Consider the following 20665-nt stretch of genomic DNA (forward strand, 5'->3'; position numbering starts at 1 on the left):
CTCAATGTGGTTCTTGCAGCTTTGCAGCCTTTCGAGCTGATGGCTTCTGTGGACATCCGCTTGGTGACACTATAGATGGTTTTACTGGTGGCTCTCACCTCTGCGCGAAAGGTTAGTGAGCTGCAGGCGTTGTCTTTGTGCAAGCCCTTCACCACGTTTCACAATAGCAAGGTCATCTTGCACACTCACCCAAACCTCTTGCCCAAGGTGGTCTCTCCATTTCATCTGAATCAATAGAGCTTCCTGCTGGTTTTCTTCCCGAACCCACAGTCGGAGGCAGAGAGGGTCCTGCATTCTTTGGGCCTCAAGGGGGTCCATGGGTTTTACCTCTCTGACATAATCCTTCAGGAAAGCCGAGGCATTGTTTGTGAAATTTTGGGGGCTCCTCCCCCGGCTCTCTGGCTTCCAAGGCATCCAACGTCTGTTGGATGGTTCAAGCTATTTCAGAGGCGTACACAGCCATGGGCAAACCTGCTCCTGCAGGGATTCATGCCCATGCAGTCAGAGCTAAGGCCACGGCCGTTGCGTTTCAGTGACATGCTTCTACGGATGTCATCAGCAAGGCAGCTACTTGGGCCACTCCGTCTGCCTTCTGTAGGCACTACTCCCTGGGCACCAGCTCCAGGCGCGATGTAGAGTTTGGTCAGGCGGTTCTGAAGAACCTTTTTGCTTCATCGTAGATATGAGGCAGGTTGTCACAGCTCCACCCTATGGTCTTGTTCGGTAGAATCACTCACAAGGATGGACGTATTTAAAGTTACTCTGTAGTGACTAGAGTACTCCTAGTCCATAGTTCCCTTGCCTCCATACGTCCCACCCACCTTCCCCCTGCTACTATGCCAAAGGGCTAATATGTACGCGCCCTTTACTAAATTTAAAGGGGAATCTCAATTTTTTGCTGCAAAAGGTTCCAGTACTGTCACCATGTTGCGGGATGCCCACAAGGATGGAGGAAACGTGACTATGGACTAGGAGTACTCTAGTCACTACGGTGAGTAACTTTAATTTTGAACATGTTGGGGATGAGTCTTGGAGTATTTCCAAATTTGGGTGAAACAAGGTGCAGCTGAAGGTGGGACGGTCCGTCCCATCGTATTGGTGTTTGGATGGGGTGTATTGCTGGGGCATGCTAAAAGGTTTTATTACAGTGACGCCCAAGAATATGCAGCAAAGGTGACTATGGACTAAGAGTACTGTTTGCACTACAGTAGCATTTTCAGATTTTTAACAGTGCTGGTGTACATTCTATGTTCCCTGCGTTTTGCCCATAAATCGTGCAAGGTCTGGAACGGTACCTTGAGGAAATACCCCATCGTGAAATGAAGTGGCTGTATGGAAGTGTTGGCTAGAAATCCTTCCTCCTCCTGAATAATTTTTCTTTTTGCATTTGCAAAGTGCCTCAGCCCAGAGGCATCAAGGCGCTGTTGCAAACCAGTTACACAGTACATATCTTGCGGGAAATGACAAACAGGAGTCAAAGAAAAAAAACAGGGCACTGTTTAGCAAGTATCAGTCTCTTCGCTCCCAATGTCAGGGGTCGGCCAGGCAGAGATTAGGCGAAGAGCCAAGTTTAAGGGCTTTCCTGCCCCATAAGAGGTTTCATCTCTTCAAGATGGCAGCAGGGAATTCCAGTGAGATGCTACTACGACCGGGAAACTGGCACCTTCTTCTCTGATGCGTTTGAACTTCGGCTGTGCGATACAGTGTAGGTGGGTAGACCTTACCGGCCTAATATGGTTAGTTCTGACGATTTTCTAGGCCAGATATTCGGGTGCTGTGTTCAGGAGGCATTTGTAAGTGATGGTAAGGATTTTGAAATTAATCCTTTCCTGGATTGGCAGCCAGTGATATCTCTTGGAGATGTTGAGTGCAGAGTGAAGCACATTGTTTCCGATTACCTGCATTTGACAGTTATTATTCTTGGATGTGCCTGCAAAGAGGGCATTGCAATAGTAAAGTCTTGCTCCAGGTATAGAACATGCTATGGTAAGGCAACTGGATGGTGTAAGGAATTGTCTGGCTCAGTTAAGTAGTTTGGCTGTGTATGTTGCTGAAGAGGCGATTGCATTGACTTGTTTTGTGAAGGAGAGAGTGGCATCTAAGTTGAGCTGCAGCCGGGATTTTAATACCTTCGATCATGAACGAAGAGTATTGGAGGGATAGTTTCTTTAGCATAACTGGTGCTCCCACCACTAGGATCTCGGTCGTATTGTCGTTTAAACAGAGCTGGTTCTCCACCATCCAGGATTGGATGGTTGAGTAGATTTTGTTGATGTTCATAGTTCGAGAGTCATCTTCATAGTATCCTGACAGGCGGAGGAGGATTTGAGTGTTATCGGCATAAGTGGTGTAGGTTGTGCCGAGATCATCCAGGAGGTCAAAGAGGGGTTTGGTAAAAATATTCTAGAGGGTTGGGGAGGCACAGGATCCTTGCGGGATGCCACAAAGGATCGGTGCCGGGAGGGCATTAGCTGAGTCAGAGAAGACTCTCATGGATCTTCCTTCAAGGAAAGAGGAAACCCAGGACAAAGCTTCTCGGGAGAAGTTAGCGGCAGTAGTGTGGTGGTGGTACAAGGTTTTATGGTCTACCAGTTCAAAGGTGGCAGATAAGTCGAGGAGAAGGAGGAGAGCTGTCTTTCCTTCATCTCTGAAACTGTCAATCTGATTTTTTAAGTCTAAAAGCGCAGACTCAGTTCCGTGCCCAGGTCAGAAACCGGATTGCTGCTTTCCCAAGATGTGGTTGGATTCAAGGAAAAGTTGAATTTGGTTGTAAGCTGCCCTGTCCAAAATGTTTAGTAGGAATGGAACAGTGGTAATCGGGCGGTAGTTGTTGGAGGCTAAGGGGTCTAAGCTAGGTTTCTCAGAAGGGGTAGTACCCATGTTTCTTTTAGACTAGTAGGTACCTGGTTGGAAGAGAAGGATGTGTTAATAAAACTGGCGATGAATTGGGCTAGGATGACCGCGCAGTCCTTGATAATAGATGCTGGGAAGCTCTCCCCTTTGCATTTGGATGGTTTAAGTTTTCTAATGATATTTTCAGTCTCCTCTACTGAAATTTCTGCACATTGAAAGGTAGAGGTAGGCGGGCTGGTTGGAGGGGATGCAACCATGAGTGTATGTACGGGTGCCTTTCCTTTAATGAGATCTTGTTTTAGCAATATTTTCTCCTGTGTGGAATGTAGTTTAGTCCTGATGGCAGTTTGAATGCTAGTACACCACAACTCATCTTTTCAGATGTTAGATGGGAGGGCAGCTGGTGTTTCTAATTCTCTGAGAATGCAGAACATTTCCTAGTCGATTCAAGCATTATAGGCCGGCACTTTGGCTAAAATGATAGCTAACTTGTATTCTCTAGCAATGTTGTTCAGAGCAGTTGTGGGAGTATTAGCTGGTGCCTTTTTCCACGAGCCTCCGCTTGTCGTTTTTTAGTTTGATGGGCTACACGCGTTCATATGGGCAACTGGCTTCGCTTTCCGTGGTGCCAGAGGGGCAACAACATTTACATCCTTGGTTAGAGTATCAGCGTAAAGATCTGCACGTTCACTAGGGTCTGTGGAGACAATGTTCTCTCGCAGGAGCAGTTAGAAGTGTGGGGATAAGGATTATTTACTCATTTTCCGGGCACTGGGACTACAGGTGGGGGGGGGGGCTGGGGTGTGTACTGGTGAGAATTAGAAGGAGAGATGATGAAGGAAAGTATGTGATGATCAGAACATGGGCAAGGAGTGTTGTCAGAGATGATGATCTGACTGTTAAGGTCAGCTACCCTGTCCAGGCCCTACCTTTATTGTGGGTGGGTGAATTAATACAATATTTAAAACCCAAGTCAGAAAGTGAGTTTAGCCAGTGACCTGGCATGGTGGTCCATCGGGTCGTTGAGTCCCAGGTTCAGATCTTTCAGTCTTTCTCGAAGGAGCCAATAGGGCCTGGTGGACGGTGCATGATATGGATAGTGAGGGAGTCAGATGACGGGAATGAGAACTTGACCGAGAGCAATTCAAGGTTGTCTACCCTAGGTAAGGTAATGGGCCTTATGTGTATAGGGCTGGGCTGGGTTGGATGCTTGATGTAACCAAGTTTCTGTAATGGCCAATAAGTCCATGTTGTGGGCTATGATCAGGTCATGGATGTCTCTACTGGTGAGGCCAGGCACCATGGTCTAGCTGCATGCGAGAAGGAAGCTGTGGTTTTGCCGACCATGTTTTATGGGGAGCATAGATCGGGGGAATTAGTAGCGGGGTCATGTTCCCCAGGGCACTCGGGGTCAAGGGGCTAGACTGTGCAAACATGTCTAAGCTACTTAGATGTGTTGAACCACGGTTAAGAGCCTGGAACGTGCTTGTTGCGGGTGCCGGCATGGGACGGCAGGCATCGGGTGCCTGAGGATATCTGGAGTGTAGCCCTGTGTGGGTGGGGTGTGGGTGGGATGCTGATAGCGGGCACAGCCCTGGTGGCGCCAAACACAGTGAAAGCAGCAGTGAGGTAGGGGGTGGGCTGCGGTAACATTATTTTGCGGACGCAATGCAGTCTGATGGATTTGCATACAGAGGAAGCAGTGCGACCATTTGCATCCGGCGAAACAGCCGGCTTACCTGTTAGTAAAAGTACACCAGGAAGGAGCACGGTCTAAGCAGTGCCGCCCTGGGCATGGGCGGATAGCGGCAGAGAGCGCAAGAGAGCTTCTGGAGCCTTGTAATGCTGCCTTTGAATGCAGCCGGCTCTGCCTTCAGGTGTACAGGATCAGCTGCAATTGGGTGGCATTCCGACCAATTAGGTCGATGGTTCCTTGTGTGCAACCCCAGGAAGGCTGTTCTTCATAGTGGCGGCCATCATCAAAGGGGTTCCATCGGTGTAGGTGAACTGGGTATTCTGCTGTCGTGGTTGTGCTGGAGGGTTCTTTTGGAGTCCCATTGTGGACTCTGAATGCAGCGCAGCGGAAGAGAGCTGCTGGGGCCTTGTGATGCTGCCTTTGGATGCAGCCGGCTCCGCCCTCCAGTGAGATGGCCATGCAAGCGATTGTGTAACTAATTTATTTACCAAGGAACTTGCAAATGATGTGGGTAATTGTGAGTTATTCCGCCACCGCCATGCCAGTGAGATGGCCTTGCTAGTGATTGTGTAATGGAGTCATTTACCAAAGAAACAGTGGTCAATTTTTCTCTGTTTCATGCACCTTAAAATTTTGAGATTGAAGCAATGAATTAGAGAACGTCTTTGGGGGTCCAAGAGGATTTGCATTATTAAGGATTGGTACCTAGCGTTTGGTGATATTCGCTGTTGCTAATTTTATTTGGCTGTTGGGCAGGAACAGAAAACCTATAAATAAATGACTCTGTGCAATTGGTGCAAGGTTTAACCTCTTACCCAAACTGTTAATCATGTATGAAATACAGTGTAGTCTGTGAAGATAAACATATATTCAAGTCTAGGAACGGTAATAATTTGCAATCTTGATTGTCGATTATATAGCTTTACTTTTTGATTGTTTAACTTCGTGATTTGATAAAAGGTGTTTTACATCTATAATAGACTATAAATAACTCTTGAAATAAACATATATATACTTCAGACAGTGTGTACTTAAGTACGGATCTCCTGGATTTTTTTTATAACTACTTTTTTTATTTTTTTAAATTAGTGTTCCACTTCCTTTTCGATGACAAATGTGGATACAACAAAGAGCGCCTTATGCTGAACAATCGAAGAAACTCTGTGGAGAGCATGGCTGGGTTTCCACTACTCCTTGGGGCTGAAAGAATCCAGGTTGGATGTTATATGTGTCTCGACTATCTCATTGGAGACACCGGAATAACAAAGGGACGACATTTCTGGGCCTTCCTTGTTGAGCCGTCCTCTTACTTGGTAAAAGTAGGAGTTACATCTGACACTAAATTGCAAGAATGGCTTCATAATCCTCGTGATATAAGCAGTCCAAGGTAAATTGTAAATTAACTGTAGACTTGTCAGTTGGGTTTGGTACTATGAGGGATGTGCTAGTAATCTATATTTTGCATGATGCCCATGCTTAATCTGCCTTTGTGTTATTGTAATTGGGCATAATGAAAGTGGATGACAGTGATGCCAATGTGTGTTGCTTTTAACTTGGTGTCCAGAGCATTTGGGATGATGTGTTATTTAATTAGCACTTTGAAATCATCAAACATTATGTAATCTTGTGCAAAAGTCAAATTGCAATCTTTGTTTTTATCGGCTATAATGCCTGCCCCATTTTGCATTGCCACACTCTGATCACATATCTTGTCACTATTCTATTCTGCTTTCAAAACCTCACAGAACTAATGTGCCTTTTTGGTTCATTATCATTTGGCAGCTCCAAGGCAAAACTGCACTAAGGAAGAGCATAGATTGGAAAAGTATTGATCCTCTACAACTGGAGAGGATCCCTTTAAGACATCCTCTTAATGATGCATCATAAAAAGAATTGTTGAGGTAGAGAATGTTTTGTTCTCCTTTTAAGGGTGTCGGAGGACATGAGTCAATCTGAACAACACAGTTTCAGCTGTTTATTTTGTTTTTTTTTTTAATTTTTTTTATCTGAAATGCTTTCAGTAGGCAGCAGTTCTTGTAGCAGCCCTTTTAATTATTTGTTGTTAACATTACACGTGTAGATACTCCAGAGAAACTAGACCTCTAGATAGCATTGGCATCAAGCATCATTTTAGTGACATTGGATCACACTTCTCATTATTACTACTATGCTTTATGTGGCTCATTACTCGATGTTCTTTGAGGGCTTTGGCAGATACTTTATTATTTTTTAAAATAACTTATTTTCTTTTGTTGTTTTGTATTATGAATTAAAGTTTAATAAAACATTGACTCCCTCCCCTATCCCAAAAAGTAAAATAAAGAAATAAAATAGCAAGAGTGACACTAACACTTCATCATTTCCCTAAGGAGGTCCCTGTCACAAATACTTCTTCAGGAATGCGGGGCACACCAGCTGAACATGTGAATGAAATCCGCTGCTGTCAATCGATTTGTCTGTCTCAACTTGACCATGCTTCTGCAGGCACCACCTCTGTTTATAGAAAAGTCTCCTATACTCCATGTAAAATCCAAGTCCAATTTTCATTCCGCCGCTGCAGGTTGTTCCGACACACGATTGCTTAGCAACATCTTGCTTGACAGCAACTAAAACCATAACGACAAATAGTTTGTCATACTGAGTGCAAGTAATATCCCCTTGTGCGCCACTGAGAATAAGCTTAGGGCCCATTTCCAGTGGCTATTCCTTCACTTTCTCTAGCACTTTGGCGATCTTCTGCCGATAACTTTGAATCTGTGGGCACAACCAGAGAATGGGTGTGTATGATTCCCCTCCTTAACATGTACCTGCGGATCTAGCACGTTCTTTCATCTGCCCATCTTACAAAGCTTTTCAGTGAGTAGTAAAATCTATGCAGGACTCTAAATTGGATCAGCCTAAGCCTGGCGCTAATGACAATCGATCTGTGTGCATACATGGCTTCCATCCAATCTGCCTCCTCCAATTCCCCACAAATTGTCCTCCCGTCTGGACCACAGTTTAGAAAGTTGGCCTATAGTGTTTTTCCTGATAATGTTTTATATCATGGGCGTGGGTTTCTGGGACAGTAGAACTTCTCCTACTATGGTTTACAAACATGTTGAATAGGATAGATCATATGTCCCATTTAATTACACCTGAATGGCATTTCTGATCTGCAGGTATTGGAACAAACATTTTCTTCTGAGATTAAATTGCTTGCAGATTTCAGTAAAGGATTTCAGCGGCACTTGGTGCATTGTATCACCTAGTGTGAGTATCATGTGCCTCTCTCGCCATGTACTATCAGATATTTCTCCATCATTTTTACTTTCATAGATTCACTTTCTTTGGCTACTCCCCATCATCAGTTACAGCTTTCCTCAGTACTGTGTTGAAGCTAAAAGGGCAGTGACTACAGCATCCCAGCCACATTGTTTGTGGTCATTTCTCTCTTATTTGGTTGGATGTCTAGTGCTCAGCTCTGCCCTCCCGAGGTATGTTCAGATTCTAACTATACATCATGCTGTTAGGAGTCATCAATCACTGAAGTTTTCAGATTTAAAATGGCTTGGGAGCAGAAAATACTTATTCAGAAAGATATCAGATACATTACTTATTTCTGGGGGGGTTCTCTGCACACTCTGGCTTTTGTAGAAGGAGCCTTAAAGTCCTATGTTTTAGGATTAATATGTTCTGTATTGATGAGCTGTTTATTGGTTTTGATGATCCTAGAAAGACCCAGGGAAATCTCCAAGCAACCCATCTCTAAATGGATAGTTCTGCATAAAAGCCTGTTATTAGAGGGCCTGCAATGAGGTCCCAGAGATGACCTCTGTGCCCATTCAGTGACTGGCAAGGCAGCAACATCTTCCCTTTAGAAAGGGGCTCCTCTTGCTTTGCCTATGCCAAACAGCAACTTGAACGCCCCTGCACACTTTTACTAAAGACTTCCACCTCAATTCTGTGGCTGGAGAGGGTGCAAGTTGGGGAAGGTCAGTTTGTTAATCGTTTCTGTTACCGTGTTCTTGCCTAGCCATTTTCACATCTCCATTTTGTTTCTGGTATTGCTAGATGAGGAATCTGTGGAAGGAATTTATCTGTTAGTACAACAATATATTAATCTTTGGTAATGTTCTTTCTGATGGATAAGATTGATTCCCCCGCAGATTGATAATTACCTTCCCTCTTACCCCTCAAACATGGAATTAACTGGTATATCTACCCAACGGTTCCTAGTATATATATGCCAGTGGCATATCTTCCAGTGCAAATGGCTTCATTGAGCTGTGGTGGAGTCTCCTGGGGAGTCACCCAGTGGCTGCTTGAAACATTTCTGGTGTGCCTGAGTCTGAAGTGGAATTCATAGCTGAGCAACCAATGGGAGTAATAATCATATCCATCAGGAACCACTTTTCAAATGGATTCCTTTCTCTCACAGATTCCTCATCTTAGAAATATTCTCCAGCCATTAGTATGACTTTGAGATCTTTTTCAGCCACCATTGGTCACACTGCAACTCTGCTTTGGCTCTGCTTTACGTTGTTGATGCCCATAACTGGATGTAACATCATGAGTGATATATATATATATATATATCTGTGCACATCACCCCATTTTCCTTTTTTTCTCCACATGCTTGCCACTCTGCCTAGTAGAACATGTACCTGTTATTTTTCACCCGCTGTGGTCTGCATGAAATTCAGGTCTACACCCGACCCTCACAAGCATGGCTTTGGTGTTTGGGCACCCCTACCAAATCCCTGTTTACTTCATAAGCTTCTACTCTTGAGGCCAATTCTCTCTTGGTAGAAAAGTCAAAAGAAATGGAGGAATCGGGGGCCAAGGAGGAGAGTTTGAAGAAGTAGTGCTGTAGAAGGTCCAACTTTCTCCAACATTGGATCTTTAATAGATTCACATGCTGTGAATATGTGAATATTCCGTCGCCAGGCTGCGAATCCTCGGTAACATTGAACAGTTTAAATTTAAACTGAAAACTTTCAGTCACTTTTGTGCTCTACCATAGTCATTTTAGGTCATACTGCTCGCAGCCAATATGAACACCTCCGTTAACTCTTCTCCTGTCGGCCATCTTCAGATTGTTTACCGCACGTTAGTGTAGGGAGTCCTGAAAAAATAATCTCTTCAACATTTCTACAAATACATTTGCACTTTACCATCTGTTAGGCAGAATCCAGGGCAGTTCCCTTAGGGAGAACTACCCCAGATTAGGACTACAGGTGAGGGCAATAAATCCCCTATGGTATCAGTCTGTATCACAAAGATTTAGTTGGTAGCTGTGGCTGGGCAGTCAGACTTATCTCAAGAGGGAGATGAGCAGTATTCAGGGTTGACACAATAGGTAGTACAGTACTATGGAGAAAGGAAACACTGACCAAAGTTTTGTATGAAAAAGAGAATATATATTTATTTTATACACTTCTATGTCAACACATAGATCACAGTTAATAAAGTAAGTTAAGTTTAGTCAAAAGAAAAGCATATACAACTCCCTATTCAATTGTAGACAAGTTTGCGGTATAGTGAAAACTGAGCAAACCGGCACAGTGAAAACCTACTATAAATGGCACTGTACCAATTCAACGAAAGGGAGGGAAAGTACAAGTTAAACCGAAATATCTTCAGACACCCCCTAGCAACACTTCCCTGACGTTTTGTGAACAAGTAATGCACAGTAGCACTTTAAACAAGAGACAAGTGAATGAAAACTGAGCAAAATGGCACTCCACAAGTTAAAACAGTAGGAAGGAAGAGGGGTTTAGAAGATTCAGGTGCATCAACACATTTCTCATTGAAAACTAATCTAGTGACAGCAGATCTAACAAATCAGCCAGTCAATAGGCCTGAGCCAGAGTCAGTGGTACAGGACCAAGAATTTAGGAGCAAAAATGTTCTTTTAGCTGCAGTCAAGTCTTTAGTAGAAAACTTTTGAAGAGGTAGATGCAAGGCGAAAGACAATGTTGAGAGAGGGCGGCCGACCCCACAAGTAGTTAAAGGATTTAAAACACCTTTAGGGCTACCACGGAGAAAGGGTGGCTTGGCGGAACAATGTACCTTAAACGTGGAGAAGTGGCTCCTGCGGTGGCGGTTGTTCCTGGTAGTTCCTGAAAGTCGAGGGGTCCAACAGAGGAAGAGAGGCTCTCGTCGTGGAGGAAGGTTAGAGTTGCTGCACTACCCAGGGATGAAACCAGCCGCGGTGCTGCCGAACAAAGTTTAAGAGGTATGCTCCTTTTAATCGCGGTCCGGGTCGATAGCTGCCTGGCTATCCGGTCTTCAAGTGCGGGGCACTGTCGAGTCGACCAAGGCAGGTCCGAGGGTGCGATAGGTGAACTGGTTGACCCCACCAGCTCAAGGGAAGGAGGCTCTTTCGCTGAAGATCTCCTCTCGTCGTGTGGAAGAAAAGTGGTGAGACGATCCGGCAGGGCTTCACCGGTGGTGTAGATGCTGAAGATGTCTCTTGCTTCTCTTCCCTTCGGTTCCGTAGTTCCAGTGGAAACGTCTTGCCCTTCAAGTCCTCAGGACCCTGCTTTTATGCAGAAAGAGACCCATTCATACAGCCTAGCTGTCACTCATACAGTGGAGTGGTCTTCTTGGCGGGAGACCCTCCAGCCTATCAGGTTAGAGTGCGACCTGAGTTGCTGTGGCAACTCTGTCCGGGGGTTCTACTCCCACTCCCAAACAGACCCACCCCAGACTCAGTGGTGCCAAAAGGAGGGCTTCTTAGCAGAAGCCCGCCAAAAGGATGAACAAAGGTTCCCCGACCTGGGTTAGGAAAATGGAGTAAGACTCCAAAAAGAAGTTTTATCAAAGTTCTGGCAAATAAAACCTACCGGAGTAAAGTTAATAATAAAATGAACCAGCAGTATTTTAGAGACGGTCAGTAAAAGTGGTAGCCTCGAACAATGGGAAAATCCCATAGAGAAATAGTCGAATATAAAAGGTAGTAACCACTGCCACCAGCCAGAAACTTTGTAGAGGGGGACTTTAAGGTACCCTCTCGAAAATGAACATAGGGGAAAAACTATTAACCCCTTCCAGTACTTTCATATTGAGATGGGGTGTACTGGTTAAGTTCATAAAAATCGACTAGTAAAGTCAATGGGGACTTTACATGCCCTGGGAGACAGTAGTCAGTCCCAGGGTATGGAGTCTATGTTTGGGGGTCGCTACGACACCCCTGTGTCACGGCACAGAGGGTGCTGTGGGACATATGTGCATAAATATGGTTCCTATGGCTGAGCGAAAAGATCCCATAGGCATTAAACACAAAAATAGCCTAGAACACGCATAGCAAAAATGCCTAAGAGTGGGAAAAAAAGAAAGTCTCACTCTTAGCAGGTAAAAATAAATAAACCCTTCAAATCCAGCAAAGCTGCTGGGGGACTCTATAGGTAAGGGAAATTAGCCATAAAATGAGAATTCTCCCTAACACCATCTTTCCACGAAAAATATACATATTTTTCGACGTCTACTCTACGACCGGCGTTGGCAGCAAGAGTGCTAGCTCCGTGGACCGTTTCAACCGCCGGTAATCTATGACGAAGCTTGGTCTGCGCAGTTGGGCCTATCTTATGGCGGAACAGCCTGTTCAAGGCCTGTGCCTGCTGTGGACTGAAGAATGTCTACATGGCTGATCACCACAACAACTGCCTCTACTGCCTTCATCCTCACCATGTCATCCAGGACTGCAAAATCTGCCCGTCATTCTCCAACAAGACGCTGAGGGATCGTCACTACCGCCTCTTTGCATGGCTCGAGGATGCAGGCGGGGCCTCTGACTCTGCTTCAGTACAGAGTCATGCCTCGTTAGGGCGGGGCAGGACAGCCCAGAAAACCACCTCTAGTAAGAGGTCTAGGATGAATGAAGTTCAGGCTACCAGCAAGAAAAGGCATAAAGACACCGCCGGTGATTAGCCCAGATCCTCCACAAGGACCGGTCTTTACCAAAGTTCAGTGCCCAGAGGGTGTCAGGAGATCCAAGCCCTTTTTCCTCGCCTCAGGGAGACGAAAGTCCACAGCAAAGTCTGGTGGCCACTCTTCACCTTCGATATCGAAAACAAGCTTGTTGTCAAAATCGGTGACAAAGCCGTCATAGTCCATGACCAAGCACCCATTTCATCTTCACCAAGGTCAGCGAAGCCGCCCAACGACACACCGTCACAAATACCTTGCCACAACCATCAGTGAAGCCGTTAACGGCCACGACTACCTTGTCATCATCGAAACCATCATCGACCATGACTAATGCATTTTTGACGAAAACTTCAACAGCCATGACCATGAGGATCTCATCGACGGCAGCTACATCCACGGTTGGGATACCCTCGTCGACAGACTAAAGTGATTTTTTCCTTCCCATTGTTACCACTGCCATTGTCGCTAGCGTCTGACACCAGCACAGTGTCTGCATTGGGCATCATTCCCTAACCTTGGGATGGCCTTGCTGCCGGCTGGTATTGTGGTGTCAGAGCCCAGTCTATCCCATTTAGATGTGGAGCCAATATGTCACTATCGTCGCCGCCAACCCTTAGGACATCGCTTCCCAGGTCACCATGGGGTGAGGGAAGCCTGATCAGGGTACCACCTTTACCTCCTCTACATTCAGATCAAGCCATCAATCTACCAGAGCCATCGCTGCCTCCAGAAAGAGACATGTCACTGGACATTTCATCTACTCTAACCACTCTGGTGGCAACTTTGCAACAACGGCTGCCTGCACCAGACCCGGTCACTGAGCCCATCAAGCAACCTTGCACAGATTTCGCCTGGCCTTCCAGCAATATGGATGCACTGGAGACGCACGCGCACGCGCACTTCATCACAGCAAATGGGAGAACCAGATGACATTCTACGCAGCGACTCACCCCTGAAGAAGTAGCACTGTTCCATGCACTCATGTCCAGGGCGGCCACGATGTTTGGCCGTGCGCCGGAGGAGCAGCGAAAGGAGTGTGTTGTACCAGTGCAGAAAGCAGCGCACGAAATCTGTTATGTCTATCCCACTGTTAGAAGACGTCTGGAAGGATGGCCTGATCACCTTGGCGCATCCCACAACTGCCCTGGCTAAAAAAGACTGGTTTGACAAAAAGTACAGAGCCCCAGACAGCGCTGCCTCCGCATCCAACCCACACCAGACTCCGTTGTCTCAGCGGCTGCTAGAAAAGGGCCAGCTAACCCATCCTGCTATGTCGCCCAGACAAGGAAGGCAAATACCTTGACGCCTTTTGTTAAGCGGATGATTACCACTGCAGCCACGACTATCAGGGCAGCTAATGCAATGGTCATACTCAAACGTTACGATTGCGAGATGTGGTACAAGTTGTGTCCCTTGCTGGAGTTCCTGCCGGATGAGAAGAAGCAAGAGGCCTGGACAGCTTCCATGAAGGGGAGTTGGCATCAGACCATGCCATTAGTCTTTGTGGAAATCGCCAACACTGGTTTTCGTCAGCTTGGAAATGGAGTGGTCCTACGTAGGCACGGTTGGCTTAAGGCCATGGATGTCCGACCAGACGTCCAGTCCACGGTCGTTAATATGCCCTTTCACAGATCTGCACTTTTTGGGAAGAAGGCCTTAAGGACGCTGCTTTCACATCCCTATTCGCCTCTCACATCGGTGCTACCTAAACTTCCTGGTGGCAGGAGTACATTATCAGTTCAAAGCCCTTCCATTCGGCCTGCGGTCTGCTCTGCAGGTGTTTACCAAATGTCTTGCGCCAGTGGTGGCTCACCTGCGGCAGAGGGGACTTCACGTCTGCCCGTATCTAGATGACTGGTTAGTAAGAGCCCGCTCCTATCCGCTGGCAGAAACCAACACTGCCACCACTGTAGAGTATCTAGAGCAACTTGAATTTTCAATCTCAGGGCACAGTTCCGTCCGTGCCTTCTCACGATGCCGGCAAGAGACAGTCTCGAACCGTGGCTCGTACGCCTTCGGGCTCGGGTCCTCGTTGCGATCCTCATCTGGAACCTTCAAGGTCCCGTTCGGACAAGGCTCAGGATGGTCGCAAGAGACGTGCTTCCAGGTCTCGGTCCTCGTCCCCGGCCAGACCGCAGAATCCTAAGGGCTAGAAGTCGACGTCGACTCCGTCGGCGCTGTGTCCGTTGGATACGGACGTCGAAGCAGTGCATTTATATCAGCGCTCGGCACCCTTGTCGATGTCGACCCCGTCGATGCCCTCGACGCCGAAGCCATCTGCGCTCTCGACAACTTAGGGGCTTTTTGGCCGACGGGTAGCGTCAGAGATCCCTGATGTTGTGGATCCTCCTAGGAAGGCTACTTCCAAGTCTGTGAGGCCGGTGGTGCACTGCAGACCCTCTTCTGTTCCGAGGCCGGGTTTTTACCTCCCTCTGGGTGACATTTCTGAGGAGGAGGAAAGGTCAGACTTTGATGTGGACCCTATTGAGCCTGATGAGGCTCCTATCTTTCCTGGAGACAGTCATATGGTCTGGACACTTCTTCAGCAGTGGAATTTGGCAGGCCTGAGACTGGGGCTCATGCAGATTCGTCCTACTGGAGACTCATGGCTAGGGTCACGGAGTATCCTGGCTGGTCCAGTCCTCCGGAAGCTTTTGTACAAGATGATTGAATGAAAATTTTAGATCAAAGTTTGTCCTCTGACCCAGTGTTGACCCGGTGTTGCCTTTTCATCTCACTTTATAGAAAAGGGTGGCGGCTGCTTGGCAGTCACCGAAATCGTTGACCAAAAAATACCACCCTTCCGGTAGCGACCCCAGCTACTTATCTTGTCACCCCACTCCCGAGAGTTTGGTGGGTCAGGCGGCTACGGCCATCTTGAGGCAGGCGGTGTACGCTACCATCCCTCTGGATAGGGACGACAAACGCTTCAACGGTTGGGCTCGCAAGGTGTTTTCTGCGGGGAGTATGGCGTTGAAATCCGCCAACTCCACTTGTGCCTTGAGAAGATTTTCACACACTCTGTGGAATTGTTTCTCTTGCGGCGGAGCATATTCCTGAGGGAAATCGTGCAAGATAAGCGTGAATCCCTTCAGTCTGGTTTGGACACGGCCGACAGTGTGAGCCGGTCCATGGCTGCGAGCACCGTTATATGCAGGTTTGCGTGGTTGTGGAAGTGGGGTTTGGCCCCAGATGTGCAAGCCCGTCTTTTGAACATGCCCTTTGATGGCGCACATTTGTTAAGCAGCAAGACTGACGAGAGCCTTGAGAGGTTGCAGACCTTAAAAGCTGCGGCAAAATCTTTAAGCGCAGCTGTGCGTCAACCTCTGCCTTTTTGTCCTAGAGGACAGCAGTGATGGGGAGGTTGTTTTCATTACTATTCCCCCTTTGGTAGAACGGGAGGAGCCGCCAGTCAAAGGGGTCAGCATAAAAGTACCCATGGTGGTCGGGGAAATAGGTGCCAAAGCCGCTCAGGCAGCTGCCTCTTTGCCTTCAGGTGCTGCCGCAGCCGCTCAAAACAGTAATGAGGCCATGTCCCATGGTTCGCCAGTTGGGGACTGACTGTCTTAGCATCTAGAAGAGTGGCGAGCCATTACTTCGGATGCGTGGGTTCTGGATACTATCGCCCACGGCTACCGTCTTACCTTCCTAAAGCGGCCTCATGACAATCCACTAGGGAAGCTCTCTTTGAGTCTTCCGGATCTGCTCCTTGTGCAGGAAATCTTGACCCTGCTAGAGAAAGGCGCTATAGAACTGGTGCCTGTAGCGGAGAGGAACAAGGGATGGTATTCCCCTTATTTTTTTGATTCCAAAGAAAGAGGGAGGGTCAAACAATCTGGTCTGGTGCTGCATCACTTCTCGCCGACAGCAGTGAAGTTTTGTCTCATCACATTGCCTCCCGAGTTTCAATCTTCTGTTGAGGCCTTGAAGATGACAGTCACGAGGAAGAAAAGCCTATTCTACGTCAAGGATCTTCATGAAAAGCGTCTTTGTTGCCTGGACCACGACTTGAACAACTGTACCATCTGCTAGTCATTCTCACCCAAGACCCATAAAAACCGCCACTGCAGGTTAGTGGCTTAATTGGATGAAGGTGTCAGGGCCTCTGACTCGACCTCTGTCCGTAGTTCGGCTTCTGTCCATAGTTATGCCTCTGCCATGCACAGCAGACCCCTAGAGCACACTCCCTCTTCAAAGAGTTTGAGGTTCCACAAGTAATCTTCCCGGGGGAAGAATGCTAAAAAGGGACAGGGATCACATGCTTGGGCTGCCCCCTCATCGACCGTGTTATTGGCCGCTCCATCATCGTTTGCGGTCACCTCGTTGACCATCTCGGCACCAAGAACGCCTTTGTCAGCGGCTTCATCGTCAAAGCACTCTTTGGAAAAGTGACACTTGTCGACGACCCAATAGTCGACGACCCATAGTCAACCAAGATCATCATCAACAACGAAATCCTCCACACTGTTGATTACCTCTTGGACCACGATCCCATCGCCGACCTCTTCGACGACCCAGACATTAACTAGCACACCTGTTGCTTTGGTCCCGGCTTTGTCAACAACCAAATGGTTGTTCACATCTAAATCTGCTGCATTGACCACTTTGTTGCTGACTCGGCACCTAGTACATCTGCATCGTCGATGATGCCGGTGCAGAGACCCCTGGTCTCAACTTTCTCACAGAGAGATGCTGTAGACAGGAATATCCCATCTGCTGTCTTTTCTACCCAGGCCAACTCGTGCTCAGCTGCCGTTATCACTGGCTCCCTGTGCGCTGCCTGCAGTGTCCTGTCCATCCATGCCCCCCCACACCCCTCAAGCAGTTGCTACAGCGAGGGTCTGATTCATACTTCGAATTACCAGAGATGGTGTTCTCTGAAGACTATGGGGCAAACACTTTACCTCTTGTTGCGGACATGCTGCCTCCAGCTCCACCGATGCAAGTCTTTCCTCTGCCTGAAGGCCCAACTCAGCCGTTGCCAGTAATCGGGAATGTGCCCTCTGAGGCTCCACAGCTCCTACGCCATCCGGCTCAAGGGATGTTTCATTGGGTATACTATCCAAGAAACGAACACTTGTCTGAGCTACAACGGCTTGCACCTCCATCATTGCCTTCTCTACCACAGTCGCGTGGTTCCTCCTTATTCCGGACCGCTTCCAGGTCCTCCACCTTTGCCGCTGTTCACCCTCACTGGTAGACACCTCTATCAATGACTATCCAAGTGATGGTTCTCCAGGAACACACTCAACAGACGAGTTTGAAGATCTTGTGCCAGGTGACGGGATCCAGCAGACCTGCCGCCAAGTGATTAGCCTCATGACGAGCTTGCTTCTTTCAGGCACTGATATCGCGTGCTGCAAAGCTTTTTGATCATCTACCCGAGGGGCAGAAAAGGGAGAGTTTCCTTTAATAGTAGCAAGTATCTGCTAGGAAATCAATGTTGGCCATTCCACTACTAGAGGATATTTGGGAAGATTAACTCTTAGTGATGAGGAACCCATTCTCTGCGCCCCTGCTCCCCTCCCCCTCCAAGAAGAATCCCTTCGAGGAAAAAATACAAGGTCCCAGATTCTGCACCCAAATGCCTGCGCACGTAACCTTGTCCAGGCTCGGTTGTCTTCGCAGCTGTCCGTAAGCGTTCGGGCTATCCTTTCCCTCCCTGTATGGTGCCTCCAGACAAAGAGGGCAAACTGGATGCTTTTGGAAAGAGGGTAATTTGTATTTTGTTTGTTGGTATAAACCCAAGGGCATCTGGGCGCATTTTTGAGGTTACAGTTACAGTAGCATAAATATCCAGAACATGCATATATAAAACATTTTACATATCCATTTGCATACAGTCAATTTTTACAGTGGTAATTGATAGGACGGTATAACAACGCAGCAGAGAGCAGCGTGGGTTGTTATGGGCAATATGTCAGGTGTTGGCTTTAGCAGTCCTGCGCTACAAGCCAAGTTTTAACTTTACTTCTGAAGGAGTAGAATGAAGGTTCTGATCCGAGTGGGATAGATGCGTGAGTGAAAGAGATTTCATGGTGATTCTTTGGGTGACCGATAGCCAGTGTAGGCCACGTCTGGTGTCAGAGATATGATTTCTCTGGAAATTTAAGGCTACCCTGAAGGCGTTGTTTTGTGTTACCTGTAGACTGGTCCCTAGAGCGCGTTGCAATAGTCGAGTTTCGACATGAGGGTTCTAGCAAGTGTGGTGCAGTTGGCAGTGATGAGGAATGGTCGACAGGCCGTGACAAGTTTACAGGTGTAGGCTGTCGAGGATATTTCGGCGCTGTTTGTCTAGTTAAGTATAGTGTAGAATCAAGATATATGCCTAGGGTTTTTGTGTCGTTGGACACCTTATTGATGTTGCTGTTAGGCAGAAACCTGTGCAGTTCCCTTAGGGAACACTGCAAAAGATTTAAGACTACAGGTATAGCAGTAAACCCACTTGGTAGCAGTCCGCACCACCCAGATTTACCTGGTAGCTGTGGCTGAGCAGTCAGACTTCCCTCAAGAAGAGTTAGGCAGTATGTAAAGTATACACAATAGGTACTCAAATACAATAGCACAAGCAAACACTGACCAGAGCTTGGTTTCAAAAGTATATAGTTATTTATTTATTAAACACACATAAGTTGAAATCACTCTAGCAAAATATAGTAAAAACACTTCAAACACAGTTATAATGAAAGCAGTTTCAACCCTTACTCCTATCTAGACAACTCTAGGTTAACACCACATAATTCGAACAGAGGTGAGTGCTTAACGTTAGATGACACTCTAGTAGATTCAAGAAAGGGATAAAAAGAAACAGAAATAGGTTAAACACACCACTCTAAGGTCCAGAACACTTGCAATAGGCTCAAAGAAGTACAAAGTCACAGGTGAGCAAAAGTCACTAGGCAGGGCCCACTCTTAGAGTAGCCGGAGCGAAAATGTGCCCAAGATCACACTGTTATTAGGGATTCAAAGTCTTGCAAAGAGCTAGAAAGAGTTTAGAGTGGCTTAGAAAGTTTAGCCAGGGTGTCCCAGGCACTCCCAGGTTCGAAAGCCGGGGGCTAAATCTACCCCGTACAGTCGGTGGCAAGGGAAGCCAGGCGGAACACGGTACCTTAAGCGGAAAGGATCCTCCAGCGGTGGCAGTTGTTCCAGGCAGTGGCAGCAAGGCTCGACGTCGGTCAGGGGAGAAGAAGTTCTCGCTGAAGAGCAGAAGAAGAAGGTCGTTGCACTGCCCGGGAAGAAACCAGCCGCGGAGTCCTCCGGTTAAAGGGTTGTACCGACTTTCGCGGTTAGGGGTAAAAGTGTGGTATTCCGGTTGCCGGGGTGCTTGGCACGGGCAAGGCGGCCACGAGATACCTCGAGAAGCGGAAAGAAGGTGAAAACTGGTTGTCCCCACCAGTCAAGGGAAGGAGCCACTCCGTTAAGAGTTCTCCTCGGTCGTTGGAAAAAGTGGTGAGACGGTTCAGCAGGGCTCCACCGGGTGGTGTCGTCGAAGCAGGTCGGCTCAGCTCTTCCCTCGTCGGATTCTTGGTCCTGTGGCGACTTCTGAAGTTCCAGTCCCCAAAGCCCTGCTTTTATGCAGCAAACCCCCATTCACCCAGCCTAGCTGTCACTCAAACATGCTAAGTGGTGAGCCGGCCGGCTCACCACTTGGGCCAATCAGGACGGAGTGCGACTTGAGTTACCAAGGTAACTCAGTCCAGGATGCCTAAATCCCCCTCCACCCCTCCTAAGTACCCCAGACAGAGTGGCACCACTTTGGAGGGCTTCTGTGGAGAAGCCCGCCAAAAGTGGAACAAAGGGCTCCACTTTGGGTCAGAGTTACAGAGGCGAACGCCAACGCCATTTTAGAATCAAGTTTTGGCAAAAAGTCCCAACCGGAGTTATAATAATAAATATATAAACCGGCGGTATGTTTAAGGCTACCGTAAATAAATAATTAAATGTGTTAGCCTAAAACAATGGGAAATCCCATAGGGAAATATTCGCGGTCGAATATAAAAAGTAGTTTCCACTGCCACCAGCCAAAACTCTATCAGGGGGGACGGAGACGTGCCCCCTCGACTAACAGACCCTGGGGCAATCGAATTGCCCCAGCCAGTACGTCCACAATATGATGGTTTGTACTGGTTCTGTTCAGGATTCAAGACTAGCAAAGTCTTTGGTGACTTTACATGCCCTGGGAGACAGTAGTCAGTCCCAGGG

At 47.3% G+C, this 20665-nt stretch overlaps 1 protein-coding gene across 2 annotated transcripts in view; it reads left to right on the top strand.

The window, feature by feature from the left end:
• TRIM36 (tripartite motif containing 36) overlaps positions 1-20665 on the top strand; it is a 1273623-nt gene that overhangs the window by 1176759 nt on the left and 76199 nt on the right. For both annotated transcript variants that reach the window (XM_069625519.1, XM_069625520.1), the window contains exon 9: positions 5639-5936. In XM_069625519.1, coding sequence (XP_069481620.1) covers positions 5639-5936 — 298 coding nt within the window. The remainder of the gene's footprint in view (positions 1-5638; positions 5937-20665) is intronic.

The sequence above is a fragment of the Ambystoma mexicanum genome, chromosome 6p, assembly GCF_040938575.1.
Source record: "Ambystoma mexicanum isolate Mex_15411 chromosome 6p, UKY_AmexF1_1, whole genome shotgun sequence".
Classification (NCBI taxonomy): domain Eukaryota; kingdom Metazoa; phylum Chordata; class Amphibia; order Caudata; family Ambystomatidae; genus Ambystoma; species Ambystoma mexicanum.